Genomic DNA, 24,544 nt, shown 5'->3' with positions numbered 1-24,544 from the left:
AGCTGGGAAGTTGATTGGTAAAAGAGATACAGGACTGGAGAAGGGGAATCTGATAGGGAGGACAGAAGGCAATGGAAGAAAAAAAGTGGGGGGAGAAGCACCAGAGGGAGATGATGGGCAGGTAAGGAGATAAGGTGAGAGAGGGAAATAAGAATACTGTGATAAAACTGGACGCGATCACTGAGACCTACTATGGAGTACTGGCAAAATCAGAAACACTTTGAATATCTACATACATATGTAGAACATTACAGTACAATACAGGCACATCGGCCCACGATGTTGTGTCTACTCTAAGATCAATCTAATCCTTCCCTCCCACAAAGCCCTCCATTTTAATATCCATAATTTATATTTACCTCTATCACCATCCCTGGCAGCATGTTTCACACATCCACCACTGTGTAAAAAAAAATTACCTCTGAAATTCTGCCTATACTTTCCTCCAATCATCTTAAAATTAAGTCTCCTTGCACTAGCCATTTTTAGCCCTGGGAAAAGTTTCTGGCTATCCATGTAATCTATGCCTCTTATTACCTCGTATACCTGTCAAATTTTCTCCTCCTCCTTCAGTCCAAAGAGAAAAGCCCTAGCTTACTCAACTTATCCTCATAAGATATGCTCTCCAATCCAGGCAGGACCTGGTAAATCTCCTCTGAACTGTCTAAAGCTTCCACATCCTTCCTGTAATGAGGCGACCACAACCGATCCCAATATTCCAAGTGTGGTCGAACATTTTGCATAGTAGGGGAATTAAGGATTATGGGTAAAAGGAAGATAGGTGGAGATGAGTCCATGGTCAGATCAGCCATGATTTTATTGAATAGGCTCGACGGGTCAGATGGCTTACTCCTGCTCCTATTTCTTATGTTATATTTTCTTGTGGCTCTTGAACGCAACCCCCGACTAATGAAGGCCAACACATCATAAGCCTTCTTAACAATCCTATCAACTGGCGCAGCAACTTTGAGGGATCTATGGATGTGGGCCCCAAAATTTCTGTTCCTCCACACTGTTAAGAATCCTGCCAATAACCCAGTATACAGCCTTCAACTTCGAAAGTGAATAACTTCACATTTCTCTGGGTAGAACTCCATTTGTCTGGTGAATATTCACAAAAGTTTAATCAAAGATTTAATTAAAAAAATATAAAGACCATGTATTGATTCAGTATTATAGATGTAATCTTAAAAGTTTAATGAAGTGATTCAGAAAAGCATTACCTCCAAAGCAGCCTTTTGTACCGTAACCTGACTGTATACTCGAGCACCTTCATCAGGACAAACAGTTCTCAACTCGTCCTTATTTAGAGAGAAAAGCTGTGCTCCTGAGAGAATACCCAAACTGTTCACAGTGCTGTAACACAAAAAGTTATGTGTAGCTCAGAAGTAATGTTTTAAATATCAACCATTCAAGATTTTAATGTTTTAAGCTGAACAAACAGCAAACTAAAAAGGAGAAAGGGATAGAAGTATAAGATTTCTAACTTGTCATATAATTTTGTACATCTACTTCATCCATGGTAGTCTTCAGTCTTCTGATCATTCATTGAATAAGTTCAACCACCTGAGTACTTTATCTAAAATTCAACTTCAATGCTTCCTCATACATATATATACTTTTTAAATGAGATTTTGGCTTAGAATTTGTAACATATTACCACCAATAAATACCTTTGTTATGTTTATACTTAATACTGACATTTGGAAATCTACAAATAACTGTCAATGGAACATGGCTGCACCAAAGACAGCTCTGCAAGAATCAATACAATGCTTTGATATCAAATTGTGTTTTTTTTAAGCACACTTTCTTGAAATCAGTTTTAAAACACTAATTAGTTGTAATTATTGAACACACTAACCCTGAAGAAATACTTTTGCATGCCTTTCTTTTCAAAAATTCATGATTATAAATGCATAAGTTAATCATTTTCTCATGAAATGCTTTCCATATACCATAACTATACATGTTAGTTCCTTTGTTACTTCAGTCTTCCACTACCTTGATGCTTTTTATTTTGTGGTTTTTTTGCAGACAGATGACTAGTGTGCTTGATGGACATCATATATTGACTATTTTAGCTCCCTTTGTCTCGCCTCTCCCCAAAACAACTTGCTTTTTGCTGCTTTTAATAATTAAGAGGTTCCAGGCCCCAACAGTCTCATTTTCACTAGGGATGTCCAATGCCTCAACTCTTCATTTCACCATCGGGGCTGATTGAGGACCCTTCGTTTATTCAAACAGACATCAAAACAATCTCCCTCCACCCAGGAAACAAATTCTCCTTAAACTTAGCACACCGCTCAGAGCAAATTCTGAGAGGCAAATAATGTCTTTAAGATTTAAAACCATTCTGATTTTCAATTACAATTAAGAATAGCTTGATTAAAAGCACTGTAAAAATTAAAAACATTAAGATAATTCAAACTTATCTTCTCCCACAGGGTCAGCAACCGTTTTCAAATGAACACAATCCAGCCCCAGTGTAAAGATGAGAGGTGGATGCACAAACTCTCTCTCAAAGCCATCAGAGCCCCAGCACTGAACTCAACAGTAATGCATCATCAGCTAACTCCCACCATATTTCCTATTTCTACTGTTTCTCGGACTTGGCTGGAAACCAGTAACAAACTAAGATGCAAGGGGCTGACAAGTGGCAGTCCCCTATTGCACTACTAGCCACTAGCCAATTCAATTTGCCTTCCCAGCCCTGATGTTCCAAATAAAAGCCAACATTTCTGCTCATGGCTCCAGGCTTGCATCCACTTAACTAGCTGGTGCCCAGGACTCCGGAGCAAAGTCAAATGCCTGGAACAAAGTCAAATGTCTATCCAACTGCTCTGCAATCCCACGAACAAGACAATTCCTCAAAATTCAAAATAAATTCATTATCAGTATACATGCAGTTAACATATACTAGCTAGAGATTAATTTCCTGCATTCACTTACAGAAAAAAGTTCAATAGAATTTTATGAGAAATTACAAATAAACAAAGGCTGACAATCAATGCGCAAAAGACAACAAACCGCAAATAAAAAATAATGCTGAGACACGAGTTGTAAAAGGCCATTGAAAGAGAGTCTGAAGGTCACAGAATCAAGATCCAGTGCTTTTCCAGTGCATACGGCAAATAAACTCTTCCCAGGCTTCCAGCTGGGTATGGGTATCGATTATAACCGATGTCTATATCCATATAATGGATATCTATACCCAGGTGGAAGCTTAAGAAGAGTTTATTCGTCATAGAATCAACTTAGAGCTTCTAGGCCTTGGTCTCAATACCTCCAGTAGGTTCGGTTTGGCAACAACATCTCCACCACAATCTCCATCTGCACAGGTGCACCCAGAAGGCTGTGTTGCTAAGCACCTGCTCTACTCGCTTTACACTTATGATTGTGTGGCTAAGCACATCTCCAACACCATACTGAAGTTTGCTGACAACACCTCTGCCGTAAGCTGAATCAAGGGTAGTGATGAATCAGTATACAAGAGGGAGATTGAAAATATCAGCAAGACCTAGGAGCTGAATATCATGAGGAGGAAGCCAGAAGACCATGAGCCAATCCTCATCAGAGGATCAGAGGTGGAGAGAGTTAGCAATTTTAAATTCCTCTGTTTTACGACCTGTCTGGGCCCAGCACGTAAGTGCAATTATGAAGAAAGCATGGCAGTGCCCCTACTTCTGTAGAAGTTTGCGAAGATTCAGCGTGACATCTAAAACTTTCACGATCTTCTATAGTGTGGTGGAGGGTATACTGACTCGCTGCATCACAGCCTGGTATGGAAACACCACTGCCCTTGACCAAATAATCCTCCATCAAGTAGTGGATATGGCTCAATGTACCATGGGTAAAAACTTCCTCGCCATTGAGCACATCTGTACTAAGGGTTGTCACGGGAAAGCAGCACCATCATCAGGGACCCCCACCACTGAGGACATGCTCTCTTCTTACTGCTGCCATCAGGAATGTGGTACAGGAGCCTCAGGACTCTCACCACAAGGTTCAGGAACAGTTATTACCCCTCAACCATCAGGCTCTTTAACCAAAGGGGATAAATTCACTCAACTCCACTTGCCCCATCATTGAAATATTCTGACAACTAAGGACTCACATCCTTTCTTTGTTTTCTGGTGTGTGCGTCTGTGTGTGCGTGCGCGTCTGTGCGTGCGTGATCATGGATTTTTCATGGCTTTTTACAAGGTGTGCGGATCGAGAGAGAGAGAGAGAGACTGAGACTGACTGACTGTGTGGAGAGCCACTCCTCACACAGACATCTTCGCAGTATTTTCCCTTTGTTTTATGAGGCTGAGTTGCAATCTCGACACTCAACCCAGCACGGATGGAAAGCGTACTCGGGGGTGGACCTGACTAGTTTCGAACCTGGGAACCTCCGCTCCCGGGCCCGGCGCCGATGTCATTGCGCCACCAGCTGGCCCTGGACTCACTTTCAAGGACTGTTCATCTCATGTTCTCGATATTTATTGCTTATTTATTTATTATCATTTCTTTCTTTTTGTATTTGCACAGTTTGTTGTCTTTTGCACATTGGCTTAATGCCCAAATTGGTGTGCAAAATTTTGTTGATTCTATTATGGTTATTATTCTATTATGGATTTATTCAGTATGTCTGCAAGAAAATGAATTTCAGGGTTGTATATGGTGACAGATATATACACTGATAATAAATTTACTTTGAATTCTGGGTTGTAGTGAATGAAGTTATCCACACTGATTTCGAAGCCTGATAATTGTAAGGTAATAACTGTTCCTGAACCTGATGGTGTGGGACCTATGGCTCCTGTCCTTCCTGCCCAATGGTATAGCAAGAAGAGGGCATGGCCAGGATAGTGAGGGTCTTTGATGATGTATGCTGCTTTCTTGTAGAAGTGCTCCTTGTAAGTGTACTCAGTGGTGGGGAGGGTTTTGCTTCTGATGGACTAGCTGTGCCCACCACATTCGATAGTCTCATGGGCTTAGGCTATGAAATCTGCTATTCAATCTGTAGCATGCACAGTGGATCCATTTGCTTTCAAAAGGAATAAATGGTTATTTAAAATCAAATTTAAAATGCTCTTAATTGCATATAAGGTTCTATAAAATCTAGCTCATCTGTATATTTTGGGCTGTATATTCCCTTACATCCATATCATAATATTAGATCCACGAATACTGATTTGCTTAGGTTTCCAGGAACCAAGCATATAAGAACTGGTAATGCAGCCCTTTGGTCTTACGCACCAACAATCTGGAATACTCTACTGACTGAGGTATGCCAGGCTAGTACTGTAGAATGTTTCAAAGCACTCCTAAAAACCTACTTTTTAAAAAAATTCAGCCTAGCTATAGGATTATTGATTACATTTATATAACTAAGTATATTTGATTACATCTTATACTATATAATGCTTGTCTTTACTTACGATTTTTAATTTTGTCTCATATTTTTATGACTATATTGATTTATCTTTACAATCTATGTAAAGCACTTTGAACCTCCATCTTAATGTATGAAAGGTGCTATATAAATAAAGTTATTATTATTTAGAAGAACAAAGACAAAGCATTGCATTTATTTTATTTTATTTTATTGAGCTGACGTAAACAAATGTAAAATTGGTGTGGAACTTGTACTCGTCAAAGAGATACAAAATGATCTGCATTTTATCATTTTTGGAATATTCCCTAGCACTAGTTCAGGTTTTTTTTAAAATGCTTTCACGAATTTAAATTTCCAAATAGAGCTTAAATTTTAACAGTTTTTGTATCCAAATATTTAGGAATGCTAATGTTTGTATTTTGTCCCATGTGTTTGACTGTGATATGCACTTACACAGCGCTAAATCCCTTGGACCGTAACCATTCTGCAACTTCCTCCGGGGTCGAGTCGTAGCAAATGCCAATGGTTGAGCTGTTGCTTCGTAACACCTGAAACTTCTTCTGTGCAGCACCACGCCCAATTGTAAGTCTGTGTGCCAGCTCATCCTGCACTTCCTCCATATGAGATTTTCTGCCTGCAAAGAACACAATAAGATAATGAGGCCTTCCAGAACAAATACAACTCTCAGAACCTCCAAGTGACAATTTGGAAAATATTGCAATATTATTAATTTTAATGCTAATCTAAAGATCTTTAGTAGCATTTCAAATTCAACTTGAATTCAATCAAACATTACTGATATTTGGATACTAAAACCATTTTCACCATTTGAAAATTGCCTTTACTAATATAACTCATAGCTATGGTTTTACTTGCTAACAAAACAAGAACACACTATGTTATTATCCACCCACATTTTATCCCATTGGCCACACTCTTACATATTCATATGCCCAGCTTTGAACCATCAAAAAAAATCAGATAGACATAATATTCTTGATTCCCATATTGATTTGGACCGAATAGCTGGGACTCCAACACCAATCCTTGTGCCACTCCATAAGTCACAGTGTCTCAACCTGCAAATTACCTTTTTATTCCTCCCCTCTTCTCCCCTATAAAATTACTCCCAAAACTATAAACTGTTTATCATTCATGTGTGGCACCCTACCAAAAGCCTTCTAAAAGTTTAAATACATGGGATCAAATGATTCATCTTTACATAATTTGGAATTTAGAACCACAAAAAATTACATTTGTCAAACATTCCTTCCCTTTCATAAATCTATATTGACTCTGCTCAATCCTAATGTTGAGCTATCATTTCCTGACTGATAAATTCAATCATTTTTTCATCCTACTGTTGTCCAGCTGATTCATTATTCCTTTCACTACCTTGTTAAACCGTGGGGTTATATTTGCTATCATCCATAAAATCTATAGAAATTTGGAAGATGACAACCTGTAAATCCATTACTTCCAAAGTCATCCCTGAGAAAACCATAGGATGCAGGTAATCCTGGGGATTTATTGCCTTCCAGTCCAATTACATTTTCCAATACTAATTTCTTTGATCTCCTTATTCTCCCTAGAATTGCAGTTATTTATTATTTCCAGCAAGGTTTCCATTGCCTACCCTAAAAAATATTGTACAATTTCTCTGTCATTTCTTATTCCACAGTACAATTCCACCTGTCCCAGTCAGTGAAGGACCCATGTTAACATTAAGTGTTTATTCTCAGCTACTATTCTTCAGCAATGTTTTCCTTTCTAAAGTAGGATAACCAACGGAAAGGAAATAATTTACAAGATGGTGGAACGTCCTGCTACAGAGCCAGCACAGATTCAAAGGGCTGATTGGCCTCCTTGCACACTGTAATCATTCTGAACTTCTGTGAGTCAATTCATGAACATACTAACAAATAGTATTTAGCTCCGGAAGAAGAGGGTTCCAGTAAACGACGCGACAAAGGGCGACATCCTCTCTACTTCCATCATTTATTTTACGTCCTCTTTCAAACATGGTTGCGCTACTGTTGGAGCCTGTGATCTACATTTCTGGTGGTGTGCTTTTGGGCCAACCGAGTGGTCCAGTGCTTTGCTGTCTTCGAGAGGGTTCCACAAGACTTTGAACAAAGTATGTGGCCTTGAGATCAAGAAGCCTGGAGACAGGGCACAAGCCCATTATGTACTACATTTCTGGATGATTCCGCCAATTAAATCACCAAGGAAGATCAAAATCGAGGTGAGTGCAGAAGGCTCACAGGTTTTCTGCCCCATCTACCATCCTCTTGCTCATGGCACCTAAAGGAAGGTCCCTGTGTTCAAATGGGGTCTCTCTCCCTCCCTCTCCCTCTCTCCACACCCCCCACTCAAAGTTGTTGGTGGATGGTGATGGAGTTCTGGGTCTCAGGCAAAGTATGGAACTCTGTAGTTCATGTTATGATGTATTTCTGGTGTTTGGTGCTTTTTTTTGTTACTATTTTGGGCGATTTTGATCAGCGTTGTCTACAAATAATGAACTGAGCTGAACTGCATATGGCTGGACTCTTTCAATTTTGAGTTGTATATTGTGGGGTTTTTTTGTTGCCATTTGAGCGACTTGTGGGGGAGGGGTGGTGTTTTCTTTTCTTCGAACAAGTTCCATGGTTTTCTTTGTTTCGTGACCATCTGTGGGGGAGACGAATCTCAGGGTTGTATATTGCATACATACTTTGAAAATAAATGTACTTTGGATCTTTGAATTTGATCAACAGTGCAACAGATAACAAATATTCCATTCTCGCTTTCAATTGGATCACCAATAATTATAATTATTAGAATTATTTGCTTGATTAAATTGCAACAGAACTTTACTGTGCTTCATTTAACTTACGGCTCAGTGGTGTGCGCCCATCTCTCTGAACATCCTTTTGTGTGCCAGTACTTTCAATAGAACTGCTGCTGTTCTGACGACTGACATTTTTAGACGATCCTTTAGCTACACTCGCAAACGGGGATGTAGAGGCAGAAATGTGCGCAGGTGGGGGTGAAGGAGCAGGAGGTATTGCAGCTGGACTTCTTGCAATGTAATCCAACTTCTGTTTCTGTAAACGACAAAAAAAACGGTTAAGATTAATGTTTCCTCACCAAAGTGAAGACAAAGCAAATAGCTACAAACTGAAAGGCTTCAATGGGAAACAGTTGAGTTAGAGACATGGAAATGATCAGCACACATGTAATTGGATAAAGATCATTATGTTCAGATCTAATCACTTTTAAATCTAAATGTGGATCCCAAAAAATGTTACTTATTGCACATTTTCTTCAATAATCTCCTTGCCTACCATTAATAAAAGTGTGATGTGATTTCTAAATTTGTATTAGTAACATATGTAATATTTCCAAGATGAACATTTACAAAATCCAACTCCTTTCGACTGCACAACTTGCTGATTCCTGTGAATAACTATCTCACTACATCATGAGCTATTGAAAATAGCCAAAGGGAAGTTATGCTGAAATGAAATTGAAATCTGATGCATTTAGAAGGAACTACAGTTTCAACATTTTAATTTTTTAAAAAAGCACTGCAGTGTTTTAATAAGAAGATAGTGGAATTTAGTTAACAGCCATATCAGGAAGATGGGTGGGGAGGTATTATAATCCTCTAAATCAGCATGTCAGGCTGCATCTAAGGAGACAGACACAAGATCAGGTTTCAGGACCAATTATGTATCTTCTATTGAACACACTGATGCAGCTATAAAGGTGGCAAGACAGTGACGATACTTCATTAGGAGTTTGAAGAGATCTGGCATGTCAACAAAAACTCAAAAACTTCTATAGCTACACCGTGGAAAACATTCTGTCAGGCTGCATCACTGTCCGGTATTGGGACTGAAAGAAGCTGCAGATGGTCATAAATTCAGTCGGCTCCATCTTGGGTACTAGCCTACAAAGTACCCAGGACATCTTCTAGGAGAGGTGTCTCAGAAAGGCAGCGTCCATTATCAAGGGCCCCCAGCACCCAGGGCATGCCCTTTCGTCATTGTTACCATCAGGTAGGAGGTACAGAAGTCTGAAGGTACACACTCAGCGATTCAGGAACAGCTTCTTCCCCACTTCTATCCAATTCCTAAATGGACATTGAACCCATGAACACTACCTCACTTTTTTAATATATATATTATTTCTGTTTTTGCATGATTTTTAATCTATTCAATGTATATATATTGTAATTGATTTACTTATTTATTTATTTTTACTTCTTTTCTTCTATATCATGTATTACATTGATAGTCAATATATAGTCAATGTATTACATTGACTTAGCTGCTGCTAAGTTAACAAATTTCACAACACATGCCGGTGATAATAAACCTGATTCTGATTTTGCTTCTGTAAAGGTTATTGACAAGAACAGTTGCCCCTGATTCCCTCTCCAGAGATGTTGTCTGCCATGCAGTATACTTCCAGCATTTTCTTCTTGTAATTCAAATTTCCAGCACCAGCAACTTTGATTTTTCAGTCATACTTAGTGGTGGTGCTGTTGCTGAACATTGTTAGAAGGGTTGGTACTTTGTGTTGTGTGCCTATAAAAAGTGGTAAATACAGCCCAGTCTATCACAGGTAAAGCTCTTCCCTGTATTGAGCATATCTACATGGAGCGCTGCCACAGGAAAACTGCATTCATCATTAAGGACCAACACCATCCATGCCATGCTCTCTTCTCACTGCAACCATCAGGAAAGAAGATACAGAAGCCTTAGGTCCCACACCATCAGGTTCAGGAACAGTTATTAATCCTCTACTATTAGGCTCATGAACCAGCATGGAAAACCTCAATCACTCATCACTGAGCTGATTCCACAACCTATGGACTCATTTTCAAGGACTCTACAACTCATCTTCTCAACATTTATTATTGTTTTACTTTTCAATTTTGCATTTGCACAATTTGGTGCCTTTTGCACATTGGTTGTTTGTTTTTCATGAACTCCATTGTGTTTCTTAGTATTTACTGTGAATGCCCACAAGAAAATGAATCTCAGGTGACATATATGCACTTTGATAATAAATTTACTATGAACTTTATAAGTAATCTCAGCCATTCTTTTTCTTGGATTAGGTGCACAAACATTGCAGGCCAAATCTCCAAATACTTCCAAGATCATGTTGGAACATCAAGATTCATGGTCTAAGTGGACCAGGCTGGAACAACGTCATGTGTTCTCAAAATCAATTCAAAGCAAACACAAAAAGCAGTACAGGTTGTCACCTTGAGCCAGACTCCGCATCACGTTTTTTTGCAGGACAAAGCAGATAATAAACACATGAATTAGTCAGCTGAAGATACGATTAAGTTAATTACTGGTATAAAGCATTAATATTCACACTTTGTACAAAAGAAACTATTTTTCCTATCAGATATTTCAAAGAGATATAGCTTTACCCTTCAGCACACAATCTCACTCTTGAATGAGGACAGAACATGCAGAATATGGAAATTACCTCAGATAGTTCTCCAAGCAATTGCTGTCAGGAAGTGATTGATGCCAATAAGAACCAAAACAAAACAAAAGGCATGAAATGAGGACAAATGCACAGACTTAGTTGATAACAAATCCCTGCTGTTTATATACAGCAATGGAGGTGAAACTTCAGACTGAACAGACGATGAACCCATGATCACTACCTCACTTTTTGCACTACGGATTTTTATACTGTAAATAGTTCTTGTTGTAACTTGGTATTTTTATGTATTTCCACTGTACTGCTGCTGCAAAAACAAATTTCACTCCATAGATCAGTGATCATTTATTTTTTTTAATTTACAGATACAATGCAGAACAACCCATCCGGTCCAATGAGCTGTGCTGCTTAGCAACTCACCCTCATAACCCTAGTCTAATCATAAGACAATTTAAAAGACAAATTAACCTACGAACCAGTACATCTTTGAACTGTGGGAGGAAAAAACAGCACCCAGAGGAAAACCAAGCAGTCACGATTGGTTTCCTCCCACCTGGTAAACCCCAATTCAAATGGATATTTTATCCTGTTTAACTGACATGAGAACATGCAATGAACACTTAGATGTTAAAGTGTATGTTAATATTTCAGCCTGCAATAACAGATTTGAACAGGCAACCAAAGTATTTATAATTTTTTGTTGTTGTTGTTGTTGTTGAGTGGCGTCAAGTCGTCATCGACTCACGGCGACTTTATGGATAGTGTAGTTGTCTATAGGGTTTTCGTGGCAAGATACGGAAGTAGTTTGCCAGGCCTTTCTTACACAGTTTTAACATCCAGTTAAAAACAATATTCAATCTAATTAGAAATCATTTACTGGTCTTCTGGATCCAAATCCTACCTCATTATCAAACATGCTGCAAGTCTGTGCAAAAGCACATAACTGCACAGTTGGCAAGGTCATTATTATAGCAGGGCTTCCTAATTGCTCATTAGAGCTGTTGTAGGACCACCATACATTGCTAAGCTATTGTAATGAATTGGAATAAAATGAACAAAATCTGATTAAATATTAATATTTTATTTGTTAATTAAAGGAAATAGGCAGTGAATGGAACCATTACTTATGGTAAGTAAAGACCTGCATTGCTAAGTTTTTACTTGCTTGAACACTAAAGCAAGCTTTCCAAGGAAGTTGCAGAGAAGACATTATTTCAAAAATACTATTAATTCAAACTTTCTGTTGCTAATCAAAGACCCAGGCATCTCAATGACAACATCCAATTAGGCTCAACAATTTGCAAAAATATAATCAAAGATTGGTATCAACGACCAGTATTTGAAAATGAAAAAGATACTCAAAAAAGGGACACAAGATTAGTGATGTGGTTTACACTATGGATTTAAGTGCCTTAATTGCCTTGATCCCAAATTGAAAACGCAAGATCTAATATCCAACTGAACTGCACTATACATAACATTAATTACTGTTGTCACACATTGTTTATGGCTATTTCAGGCTGGCTCCACCTTTATAATCAAAATCCAGGGGCTAATCTATTTTAGTTGAGCAATGATGTTCATTTACAGCAGATCTGCCAACAAATCTGGAACCACACTGTGCTCGACTATACTTCAAGGCCAATTCTGTGAACAGCTGCAAGGTCTTTTCTCCCCCCCCCCTGCAAAAACAAAGTAAATTTAAATTAATATTAGTACATGGGAATTCCTTTCCCCTCAAGAACGATCTGGTGAAAAGGCATTATTAGTATAATTTACATTTAGCATAATATAACCAATATTATTGGTTATAATATTATTCTCAATGTAAATTAAATACTCAGTATCAGCTCTAGTGTTTACACAAGCTGAAGACAACAGGGCAGAAACTGCAATGACATCAGCACACTACAGTCAAAGGATAAAGTAATCTACAAGAGCAGCTTTATTTTCTTCTAGACTTCTAGCATTCTTGGCCTGTTTTCCTATTGCAGCAAGTAATTAATATTCCTCCTCCCTTCCCAAATAAAAAAGCCTATTAATACTTACTTAAAATATACACTCAAACTGCTGATCTGCCCCTCTCGGTGATTGCAATTTTCTCCTTTCCTGTGGTGTTACAACTACTAAATCTTTCTTCCATCTCCAATGAGATTCCATGAACAGGAATCAATTATTGGATAAATGGACCAAAAAACATCTCACTGCTGTTTGGTACAGCACACATGAACACTGGACGATTTTTAATTATATTTTAATTCAGTAAATTTGAATTAAGTGTTATTAATATACACTGCAAAATAATAATTAAGAAATCAGGCCCAAGATTGCAGCTAGGTATAACTTGAAAAGCTTCTAAAGAATGTTTTCAGCTCAAGGAATAGTGAAGGATTGAGGGGAGTAAGTTTAGGCTTGGAAAAAAACACTCATACAGGGCAAACCATAGCCCTACCTTGAACAATTCAAATTCCTTCTTTGGCATCAACAGCTGCCGAGACAGTAGACAAAAATGCAATTAACTTGATTTATTCGACTACAATTAAAAATCTTATGCATACATGATAAAATAAAGCACTTACCTGAATTGTTTGATTGTAAACACCTTCAGGCACTCCTTCACCAGCCCCATAAGGGTTCCGTACCAGATCCAGAATGTTATTCGGCACATAACCAGACATTCCACTTTGATTTCTCACCTTCCACCACTGTTTCCTGTCATCAATGATCTGCAACAATGTAGAAGCAGTACATCAAAACCTTCCTCAAATCTTGTACCAGGATTCCTGTAAATGTTGGATCTTCCTTTGTACTGCTTCAGGATTAAAAGATGCAACAATACAGAAATCACAAATGATACTGTACTCATGCAACTCAGTATCTCAGAGACTGCTATCTCCCTTAAAAATTAATAATAAGGTCAAAATAGTACACAGTACTGGCCTCACCTCCAGCAAGTCATCTTTCATAACAGAAAGTTCATTGCTGTTTCTTGCCACAAAGTCATACTTGGATTTGGCAAATTTCTTAGATTCCATGTTTACATGAGCTTCAGAATTTCTGTTAAAATAAAGAAAATGTCACATTAATTAGAAAACCTGGGACTATGCTGCAATAATCATATCCTAACAGAAATACAATTATGAATGAGATACTGAGTAACTTTGATTTATAGCAATTTGAAGCAGTTGTCAATAAAGAATTGTTAAACGTGTAAAATAATAGAATTAAAATTTGGCTTAATCCAATCCATGTCACATATTTTCAAAATAAGAAGACAAAAACATTTATAATATTAGGGCCCAATTCAAACAATTATACCAAATTTCAAGAGAATGCTTTATAAATGTAAAAAAATCCGTACGTCACACAACTTGCTTATCTGATTTTCCACCAAGCTATCAACAACTAAAGTTCACTGAAATGCTGATATTTCCTCTAAGCAAACATCTTAAGACTTAAGTTATTGATGTCGGTCTGCATCAAAAGCCAGACTGCTTGACCTAAGACACCATCCCTCCAAATGCCTGGAACTGAATCGTGTTGGTCATAACCTTGATGTCACTTTATTATATTTCAGGCTTTGGTTGTACATCTTGACCAAGATGACCTACTTTCATCTGTCTTAACCCAGTAGTGAAAGAAATCCTCATCCATGTTTTTTTCAGCCTTTGTATTCAAGGTTTCCAGTATAGGCCTTGTTCAATTCCATGTAAAATTTAAGGACATTCAAAACTGCGCTAACCATTGCTTAACACACTCCAAATTACCTGTTCTTAATAGCATACACTGACATTGATTTAAATAAAACATCAGTTTTATTTTCTGAATGGAATATCTTCTGATCCTCACAGCTAGAGGACATTGATACAAACAATTGAGCAAGGACCTACAGCTGAACATATGCCAACCATAGCATTAAATTGGGCATTTAACTATTGGTAATAGATTTTTTCTAGATTATTAATAACTTCAATATCAATTAAACAAGAGATGTCTGTAAAGGATCCAGTATTTTCTTGTATGTCTACTGAAACAGAGAAAGCAACAATTTTGAAAATCAAACTGTTCTTGAATGGACTGCCAATATAAAAGGTGTCATAACATTAGAAGTGTTGATTATACTGTAGGCTTACAAATAAGATTAATTTGCAGAAGATCATGCAACATATCTGATTGTAATGAAGAACAATTCAACAGTGCTAACATTAAAGTGAAACTTGAAGCTAATAAGTTAACATTTTAGAATCCAGTAGAGGAAAAAAAATGCCAAACCAAGCGTGAGCTTTACAACAGAATTTCAATTCTTAGTGCCGATGTTTAGTATTTCAGATTATTTGCTTGCATTCCTGTTATAAAAAAAACAAACATAATATTTAAAATTAAATTCAATTCTTTTTTTTGCCAGATGCGCAACTTCTAATGTACCATGGAAAGTAGTTTTGACTTTGTCTGAAGTGCACTCAGAATCAGCAAACATTAGGAGGCTTTGAAGCAACATCAAAAAGGAATAGTTTAAGTTAGAAAAGAAAACTGATTAAAGTTGATAGTGTAAGAGAAACAAAGGACACTGTAAATTAAAGCGTGATCCAAAGGATCTGAAAAATATTAATACACATTATTCTTGTTAATTCTGACACTAATACAAAAGTTTCATATCAAAGTGATCTATGCTGCATGCCAGGCTGTTAGTAAGATATCACATGCCACAAATGTACCTTACAAATGTAAGGCAATTCAAATGAAAATTCAATGAAACAAGAAAAACACTGTTACTTAACCTCTTCATTTCTTTCACCTTATATATTTGATTTTGAGGATCATGCTAATTCGGGAGTGCCAAATTAAATTTCAAATTTGCTTTCTTGAACAAAATATTTTAAATTTTTAAATTTTACTAAGAAAAAGTTCCTTTGTAAAATAGTCAACAATAACAATATATAGATTGCTTGGCAATTTTTACAATTTTATTACAATTTTTTGAGGAAATTACCAGTAGGCTAGACAAGGGAGATGCAGTGGATGTTGCATATTTGGATTTTCAGAAGGCCTTTGACAAGGTACCACACGTGAGGCTACTTAACAAGATAAGAGCCCATGGAATTACGGGAAAGTTACATACGTGGATAGAGCATTGGCTGATTGGCAAGAAACAGAGAGTGGGAATAAAGGGATCCTATTCTGGTTGGCTGCCAGTTACCAGTGGTGTTCCACAGGGATCAGTGTTGGGGCCGCTTCTTTTTACATTGTACATCAACGATTCGGATTATGGAATAGATGGCTTTGTGGCTAAGTTGGCTGATGATACGAAGATAGGTGGAGGGGCCGGTAGTGCTGAGGAAATGGAGAGTCTGCAGAGAGACTTGGATAGATTGGAAGAATGGGCAGAGAAGTGGCAAATGAAGTACAATGCTGGAAAGTGTATGGTTATGCACTTTGGCAGAAGAAATAACGGGCAGACTATTATTTAAATGGGGAAACAATTCAAAGTTTGGAGATGCAACGGGACTTGGGAGTCCTCGTACAGGATCCCCTTAAAGTTAACCTCCAGGTTGAGTCAGTAGTGAAGAAGGCAAATGCAATTTTGGCATTCATTTCGACAGGAATAGAGTATGGGAGCAGGGATGTGATGTTGAGGCTCTATAAGGCGCTGGTGAGACCTCACTTGGAGTACTGTGGGCAGTTTTGGTCTCCTTATTTAAGAAAGGATGTGCTGACATTGGAGAGGGTACAGAGAAGATTCACTAGAATGATTCCAGGAATGAGAGTGCTAACATATGAGGAACGTTTGTCCGCTCTTGGACTGTATTCCTTGGAGTTTAGAAGAATGAGGGGAGACCTCATAGAAACATTTCGAATGTTGAAAGGCATGGACAGAGTGGATGTGGCAAAGTTGTTTCCCATGATGGGGGAGTCTAGTACGAGAGGGCATAATTTAAGGATTGAAGGGCGCCCATTCAGAACAGAAATGCAAAGAAATTTTTTTAGTCAGAAGGTGGAGAATCTATGGAATTTGTTGCCACGGGCAGCAGTGGAGGCCAAGTCATTGGGTGTATTTAAGGCAGAGATTGATAGGTTTCTGAGTAGCCAGGGCATCAAAGGTTATGGTGAGAAGGCGGGGGAGTGGGACTAAATGGGAGAATGGATCAGCTCATGATAAAATGGCGGAGCAGACTCGATGGGCCGAATGGCTGACTTCTGCTCCTTCGTCTTATGGTCTTAATACTAAAATTACTGAAATATATAAAAATTAACAAAACCTTATTTTAAATATAACAGTGATTCATCATTGCACAGAATAATGTCATTCTAACAATTGTGCTCTGTTAATAGATTCCACATGCAACCCAAATCTCTTCCATTTCCCATCAAGATATAGCACCATCCTCTGATGGGTCACACTGTAGCCTGTGTGACAGGCCATATAAACACTGCAGCTATTGAGCTCTGGTTTCCAGAGCATCTTCATCTTCTTAAGACATTCTCCTGATATGGAGGATGACTTTCTTCTACTGTGGTCCTGTAAATTCAGAGATGACCAATGAGATCAATGTAGGACCAGAAAACTTCCACAGAGGGAACGGTTTGATAGGGTAGGTGTCAACTTGAATCCCAATGTGCACAAAAGAGATGACTGTGGACTTTAGGAAGATGCAGGCTGACCACTCCTCACTGCACATAAATGGCTAAATGGCTACTCTGGAGAGAGTTAGGAGCACCAAGTTTCTGGAAGTGCAAATATTGGATGATCTCACCTGGGCCCTCCAGACCACCTCCTTAGTCAAGAAAGCATAGCACATCGACACTTCCAAAGGATATTGAGATGAACAAGGCTCCTCTCCCCACTACCCCCCCCCCCACACAATTCCAACCAATTTTTACAGAAATTCTGTTGAGAGTGTCCTGGCCAGATGCATCACCGTCTGGTACAGGAAATGCAAGGCAACTGACTACAAGACCCTACAACGGATTGTGAGGTCAGCTGAGAGGATCACTGGGGCCTCTCTTCCACCTATTTGAGATATTTATCAGAACCACTGTGTATGCAGAACTCCACCATGGACGTCCAAGCCCAGCTGTGAAAAGAAGAGGGTTAGGCATGGGGCTAGTAACCCCACCCCATAAAAACCCAGTGCTACAGAAATGCCAACAGAAACTCTAAAGACTCCATTCCTAGGAGAAAAAGGATTCAGCAAGATGGCGGGTTATGCGTGGAAATAACATGAAAAACTGGCCCAGGACAGAGGACTCTGGTGAGCTACTTTTGGTGGCCTATGCCGCAGTAAGATCGATGGGGCTTAAGCAAGCTGTGTATGCATAGCCTTAGTATTGTCAAGGATCCCTCCCATCCATCCAATCAACTCTTTGATCTCCTACCATCCAGCAGAAAGGAGATATTGTAGTATTAGGATAAGGACTATGTTGTGCAAATTGGTCTGGAGGAATAGCTAGTGAGGCAACATGCAGGGCTCCTGTGTGCTCCCAAGGCATAGCACGAGGTTTCCAATACAATCCCTGATGCTGTATCTCCACTTCATTTAGTCAAGGGTCAGAGATCCCCAACAGTCAGTTTGAATGGTGAACCTTTAAAAAGCAGCTTTAAGCACACCCTTGATTCATTTCTGCCAAGTAAACTCCTCCCATAACAAAACTTGGAATAATGCATCTGGTGTTGATCTCATCCAACTATGCTGATTGAGTCTAAATAAAGTTCTGGTGCTGGGGATGACGACTTAGGAGAGGACACTGACGTTAATTTGCTTTTTTTTGCAGACTTTTCAGCAAAGTCGCCAGTTAGAATTTGATGTAAGACGACAAATCCCAAAGGCCAATCTTTCCCAGTGTCTTATGGGATGAGAGGAAATTGCTGGTGCTGTAAAGGAGATTTTTGCACCATCTTTGGCCATAGATGAGATACAAGAAAACTGGAGGGTAGCTCATGTTGTTCCTATATTCAAGTAATCATTAGGAAAAAGTCAGGAAGCTACAGGCAGGTGAGTTTTACATTGGTAATAGGGAAACAACTGGGAAAAAAATCTTAGGTTACTGTTTATGATCACTTGAACTGATTAGGGGAAGTCAGCATACTTCTGTTCATGTGAAATCCTGCTTCACAAATCTGAAGGTTTTCCTTTTGAGGAGGATACTAAAAAAATTGATGAAGTCATGGCAGCAAACTTCAGTAAAGCCATTAGTCGGCAGTCCAGAAAGTTAGGGCACATGGGATTCCAAGGCGTTCTGGAAAACTTTATCTAAAACCGGTTTGGTAATGGGAGGCAAAGGATAGTGATTCAGTCTTTTCTCCCCGACTGTTAAGTCTGTACCAGCAGTGTACCACAGGGATTAGTGCTGCGATCTTCATTTGTCATTCAAGAATGTCTGTGGTCTGATAAGTAAGCTTGCTGAATACATGGAAATTGGAGTTGTAAATAGTAAGGAGTATTGCTGAAGGATACAGAGGGACTCAGATCAAACAAAAAGTTGAGCAGAGTGTTGACTGATAACAATTCAGTCCAGTTATTGGAAATGATGCATTCTGTAATACTGGCAGGACATATAGAGTAAATGATAGGGATCAAAGATGTATTGACTACAGGGGGACATTTGCAGTGCAAGTACATAGCTTTCGGAAAACGCCAGCACAGATGGATAAAGGTAGTGAAGGCATTTAGCACACGGGCCTTCACAGGCAAGAGTACTGTGTATAAGAGTTGGAAATCATGCTGCAGCTGTACAAGACATCGTTTAGACCACACTTGCAGTTCAATTCACATTACAGAAAGAATATGATAGTACTTGAAAGAGCGCAGAAGAGATTCACTAGGATCTTGACTGGAATGGAGAGTTTAGTTACAAGGAGAGACTGGATAGGCTAGGAAAACAGCAGGCCTGAAAGATGACATTACAGATGTTTAAAAAAAACTGAGAGACACATATATGGTTAATAGTCACAGTTCTTTTCATTGGGCAATCCAAAAACAAGGAGGAGGGAGGGGGAGAAGTATTTAAGGAAGACCTGAGGGGCAAGTTCTTCCACACAGAGAGTGATGAATAAGCCGCCAGAGAGGATGGTAAAGGCAATTATAAATATAGCATTTAAAAAACTTTTAGACAATTACATGGATAGGAAAGGAACAGAAGACATAGGCCTAATGCAGGAGATGTTATTAGTATAGACAGGCAACTGGGTTAGCATGGATGAATTGGGTCAAAGGACCTGACTCCATGCTGTGAGACTGAATGAGCAAATTTTCTAACGCTTGCATGAAATTCAACATCTTCAAACGTAAAGACAGCATCCCATTATGCAGGTACTTATCCTTTACAAATATTGTTGTGAACAATAAAGTGCTTCATATTAACTCTAAAGCAGCCACTTCAAAGTAACCCATGACACATGCAAATGCATGCACTAATAAAACCTATGATCAACTCCTGCAAGCTTCCTGTGTATAATGGACTCTAAAATGATTAGCAATGCTCGAAGGCTATGCTGAGTTTATTTGGTGAATCTGTTAAATATGCTAAGTGAAAGTGCTGATTTTAACAACTTCATCTTTGATATGGTATGAAGAGCTCGGATTAACATAGCAACCAGAGGTTCATCCATAACATTCAGAAGAGTAACTTACTGTCCTCACTGGCAACAGGGGTGCTTGAAGATTGCTTTATTTGGTGCACATAAAGTGAGTACTGCCAAACCATGTAAACATTCAAGGATGTTTGATGGATCTTTGGCACAAGACCAAAGTTTAGCTTTACTGACTAAATGAAGCATGGCCCACAGAAATACAATACTGTCTTTGATAACAACATTTAGATTATACTATCTTTCCACCTGCTTATTTCTTCCTACAGACTGCTGCTATCCTTCCATTTATCATATTTCCATTTTGCATTATTGACAACTTCTTAAATTTTACTCTCAACACATTTATCCCAGAATTAAATATACATCAAATTGATGGCTATAACACTGACTTTCCTCCAGGGAGAGGAGCAACCTTTTACCATGAGATTCAAGTTTCTGCACTGAACTTAATTTCATTGCCATGCTGTCCCTAACCCTCTCATTCTATAGACTTCAATTGTGTTCATCTTCACTATCAAGACTTTTGCAGGATCTTCTGTTAAGGAGTAGCTGACCCAATGGATTTAGTATTCCAGCTTCTGTACCTGTTTGTGCCTTCTTCAATGCTAAAAAAAACACATTTCTCCTCTTCCTACTTAATAAACACCCAACATACCTTATTGTGGAAATATACCTAGACAGTATTTGAAAATTCTCCACTTACTAGGTCACACCATCATGCCATTAGTTTCACCTGTTAATTTTGGTTTCATTTTACTCTGACCAGAGTCATTCCTCCCATTGTTTTGGTTCAGATTTCTCCTTTCATTAAATAAGTAAAAAATTATCTATCATGCACCTTCCTTGTGCCCTTGTAAATAATGGGAAATCTTGTACGACAGGAGGAGACCCATTCTTTACAGGATAGAAAGCCACCTGATGTGCCCCTGCCCAGTCCTGTTCTGCTGATGAGCACTGAGGACCTTCAAGAAGTTGTTTGCTTGGAATGGGTACAGCAGCATGATAGCGGAAAGAAAAGTCTTTATGGTGATATTGCACTCTGTTGGAGATTAACTTTGCCTGGCACTTTTGTACCATGAATTCTACTTGCCATTCACCAGCTCAGGAAGGTGTCCACATCCCATGGCCTACAAGCACAGATTGTTTCAAATTTTCTTAATTATGAATGGAATTGAACCATGTGCAATTAGCAATGAATATAGTCCACTTCATATATTACGGAAGGCAGATCATCGGTACATTTTTATTTCCTTCTCAGAGCATCAGAAATCTTTGAAACTATTCCTGAAGGGCAATGGAACTGAAGGCTTTTATAGATGCAAATGTTTGTCAGATGGTTTGCTCCTTCCACTATTTATGGAGAGATTCTTTGCACTTCCAGTCTTTCCACACACACTTGAATCTTCATAAGGGGCTAAAAGATTACTGAAGTAGGAGGGAATGAAGAGATGGGATCAAACATGATCTTACCAAATGGCAATGCAAGTTCAAGATACCTATTGTGGGTCCTAATTTGTATATTTGACCCTGCTACAGCAATGCCCTGACGCTCAAGGTACTCCAGTTCCAGCAGTAACAATCCTCCTTTTGCAGGATGTTTGACACAACAAATGGAGCTTCCCCTCCCCCCCCCACCAAAAGTTCTGCTTTCAATATTATAGCTGATCGTACACTTCAGTTCCACTTTCCAGTTCTAATCCCATATCCCTTAATTTCATTCATACCCCAAAATCTAATTGATTTCAATTGATCCTGATTGGCTTCAGCTTTGTTGGCACTTCCTGTGGCCATACAAAGTCAAACGCTGCCTTGATGTCAAGGTCTGTCATTTACATCGCATGCAGGCGAGTCAACAGCAAAAGAAAATCAGAAGTAAATAGTTATGAGCAGGTTACTAGTAAGTAATTGTTACTGGTATCGTATTACTAGTTAACAACAGACTAAGTGAACAATAACTAGCTAAACAGGATTTATTATTTTATGGATATGGAATATAAATGGACACACTTTCATATTTTCCAACATATACCCATGTTATATCTGTATTCTAGCAATATGCTTCAAGTTTTGCAGAAAAAGCCTCTAGTTCTACAGGCATTTGATGTATTCAGCAATTTTTATGTCACATGGAGTGAATCAATTCAACCTCTATGATAAAAACAGAATGAAGGAAACTCTTGGGTCAGATAGAGCCTGTGGAAAGAGAAACAAAGTTAATGTTTCATGTTGAGGCATCACAACTGGAATAGTGAGAAAATTAACATAGTTTTAATTTGCAGAGGAAGTGAAGAGGCATGGATGGATAAGACAAGAGAAATATTTCTGAAGGGGTGAGGCCAGGATTGCCATGGTGATATATCACTTACAAAGCTACCGAGCTGATAGTTTATGCAGGGCATTTAGAGAGCAAGAAAAAGAGCAGTGGAACATGAAAATTTTGTGAAATGAAAGTCAAAGCCCTGCTAGAGAACTGAAACCAAAAAGAGGAATATTGGAAATGCAATCATGCAATGTCCATGGATAGTGAAAACAGATTTCAGCAAAAAAAAAATAGGACTGAGGCATAAGGGAAAAGTGAATCTTAGAGTAAGCGAGAAAAATTGAAAACAGATTCTTGGATTTTCTCTACATGTACAAAATCAATGAGAGTCATTTACAGACAGACGGCAAAAATTATAGTAAGAAATAATAAAATTGCAGATAAATTAAGCCAACACTTAATGTCATTCTCCACACTAACAGTGGAGTACTTCAGATTTAAAGAGAATAAGATCCTCAGATTCACATCAGTAAGAAGTTAGTATTTAAGAAATCTGTCAGACTGAGGGTGAATATACTCCCAGGATTAAAGAGTCTCTGCCTGAAACCTCCACTCTTTAACCCTCTCCATAGATGCTGCTTGACCTGCTGATTTCCTTCAACATTTTTTGTGTTACTCCGGATTTCCAGTATCTATAGAATCTCTTGTATTTAAGAGCAACTAGATTTTCGGATTGAGAGACGGTAATTGGTCATCTGACACAGGGATTGGAGCTGGGGGCTCAGCTGTTCACAGTCAATATCAATAATTTGGATGAGGGAATAAAGAGTACATCTAAGTTGGCTAGTTATGGTTAGGTGCAAAATGGGTTATGATTTGGACATAGTTAGGCTTTAGAGGCTGCAGACAAGCTAAGTGAATGGGTAACAATGGGAGAGGTAAATAATATGGTCATCCACATTTGTAGAAATATACATAGAAGAGCAGAGATTCCCCCCCACCCCCAAATCAAGGAATAAGATATTTGTGTTCAGAGAGGTCTGAGTATCCTTGGACATGCAATAGTGGAAGTTAAAACATGGTTTCAGCAAGCAATGAAGTGACAAATGGCAAACTATTCTTTACTGAAGGAGAATGAATACAACAGTAGGGATGTCTTGCTCCAATGATACAAGGCCCTTGTGACTGCATATAAGATATGCACACGTCTCTACTTAAGGGAGACTAGATGAGCAATAGAGGAAGTGCAGCAAACATTCACATATTCATACCCGAGATAGCTAATTTATCTTATGGAGAGAGATTAAGTATGCTGGTCTTGTATTTTGGGGTCGAGTTGAACGCCTCATTGATCATACTGAATATACAAAATTCTTAAGGAGCTTGACAGAACAAACGCAGGGTTGACATTTACCTTTCTCCCTAGAATGAAAGGAAATATTTGGGAGGTAGCGCCAATGTAAGCGGTTGGCCATTCAGGAAAGATGAGAAAAAACAGCTTCACCCAGAAGGTAGTGAATCTTTGGAAATCTCTAATCAAGATGGCTGAGGGGGTAATCTTGAATGAAATTGCTCCATTATTCAAAATGCATATCTATATATTGTTAAGGTATTAAAAAATCATAAGGATGTGGAAAAACAGTGCTGAGGTAAAGATCAGCAATGATTTTACTTATAGAAAAGCCAGCACAAGACACTTTTATTGAAGTGTCATTTATCAAAGTTATTGGCAAGAAAAGCAAATTAAATATGAAATAAATCACCAAATATTTAAGTTATCACTTGATACCAAAGTGAAGCTGAATCAGATTTCCCTCTCCTGCTCAAATATCAAGTTGTATTTCTACTATAACTTCAA

General features: G+C 38.4%; 1 protein-coding gene across 6 annotated transcripts in view; it reads right to left on the bottom strand.

The window, feature by feature from the left end:
* eps8a (EGFR pathway substrate 8a, signaling adaptor) overlaps positions 1-24,544 on the bottom strand; it is a 226,022-nt gene that overhangs the window by 9,902 nt on the left and 191,576 nt on the right. For all 6 annotated transcript variants that reach the window (XM_063072453.1, XM_063072450.1, XM_063072452.1 and 3 more), the window contains 5 exons: positions 13,783-13,894; positions 13,417-13,563; positions 8,259-8,469; positions 5,837-6,017; positions 1,224-1,356 (listed from right to left, as the gene is read on the bottom strand). In XM_063072453.1, coding sequence (XP_062928523.1) covers positions 1,224-1,356; positions 5,837-6,017; positions 8,259-8,469; positions 13,417-13,563; positions 13,783-13,894 — 784 coding nt within the window. The remainder of the gene's footprint in view (positions 1-1,223; positions 1,357-5,836; positions 6,018-8,258; positions 8,470-13,416; positions 13,564-13,782; positions 13,895-24,544) is intronic.

This window comes from Mobula hypostoma, chromosome 20 (genome assembly GCF_963921235.1).
Source record: "Mobula hypostoma chromosome 20, sMobHyp1.1, whole genome shotgun sequence".
NCBI lineage: Eukaryota > Metazoa > Chordata > Chondrichthyes > Myliobatiformes > Myliobatidae > Mobula > Mobula hypostoma.
The sequence above is the reverse complement of the archived record's forward strand: the minus strand, read 5'-3'. Positions and strand labels throughout refer to the sequence as shown.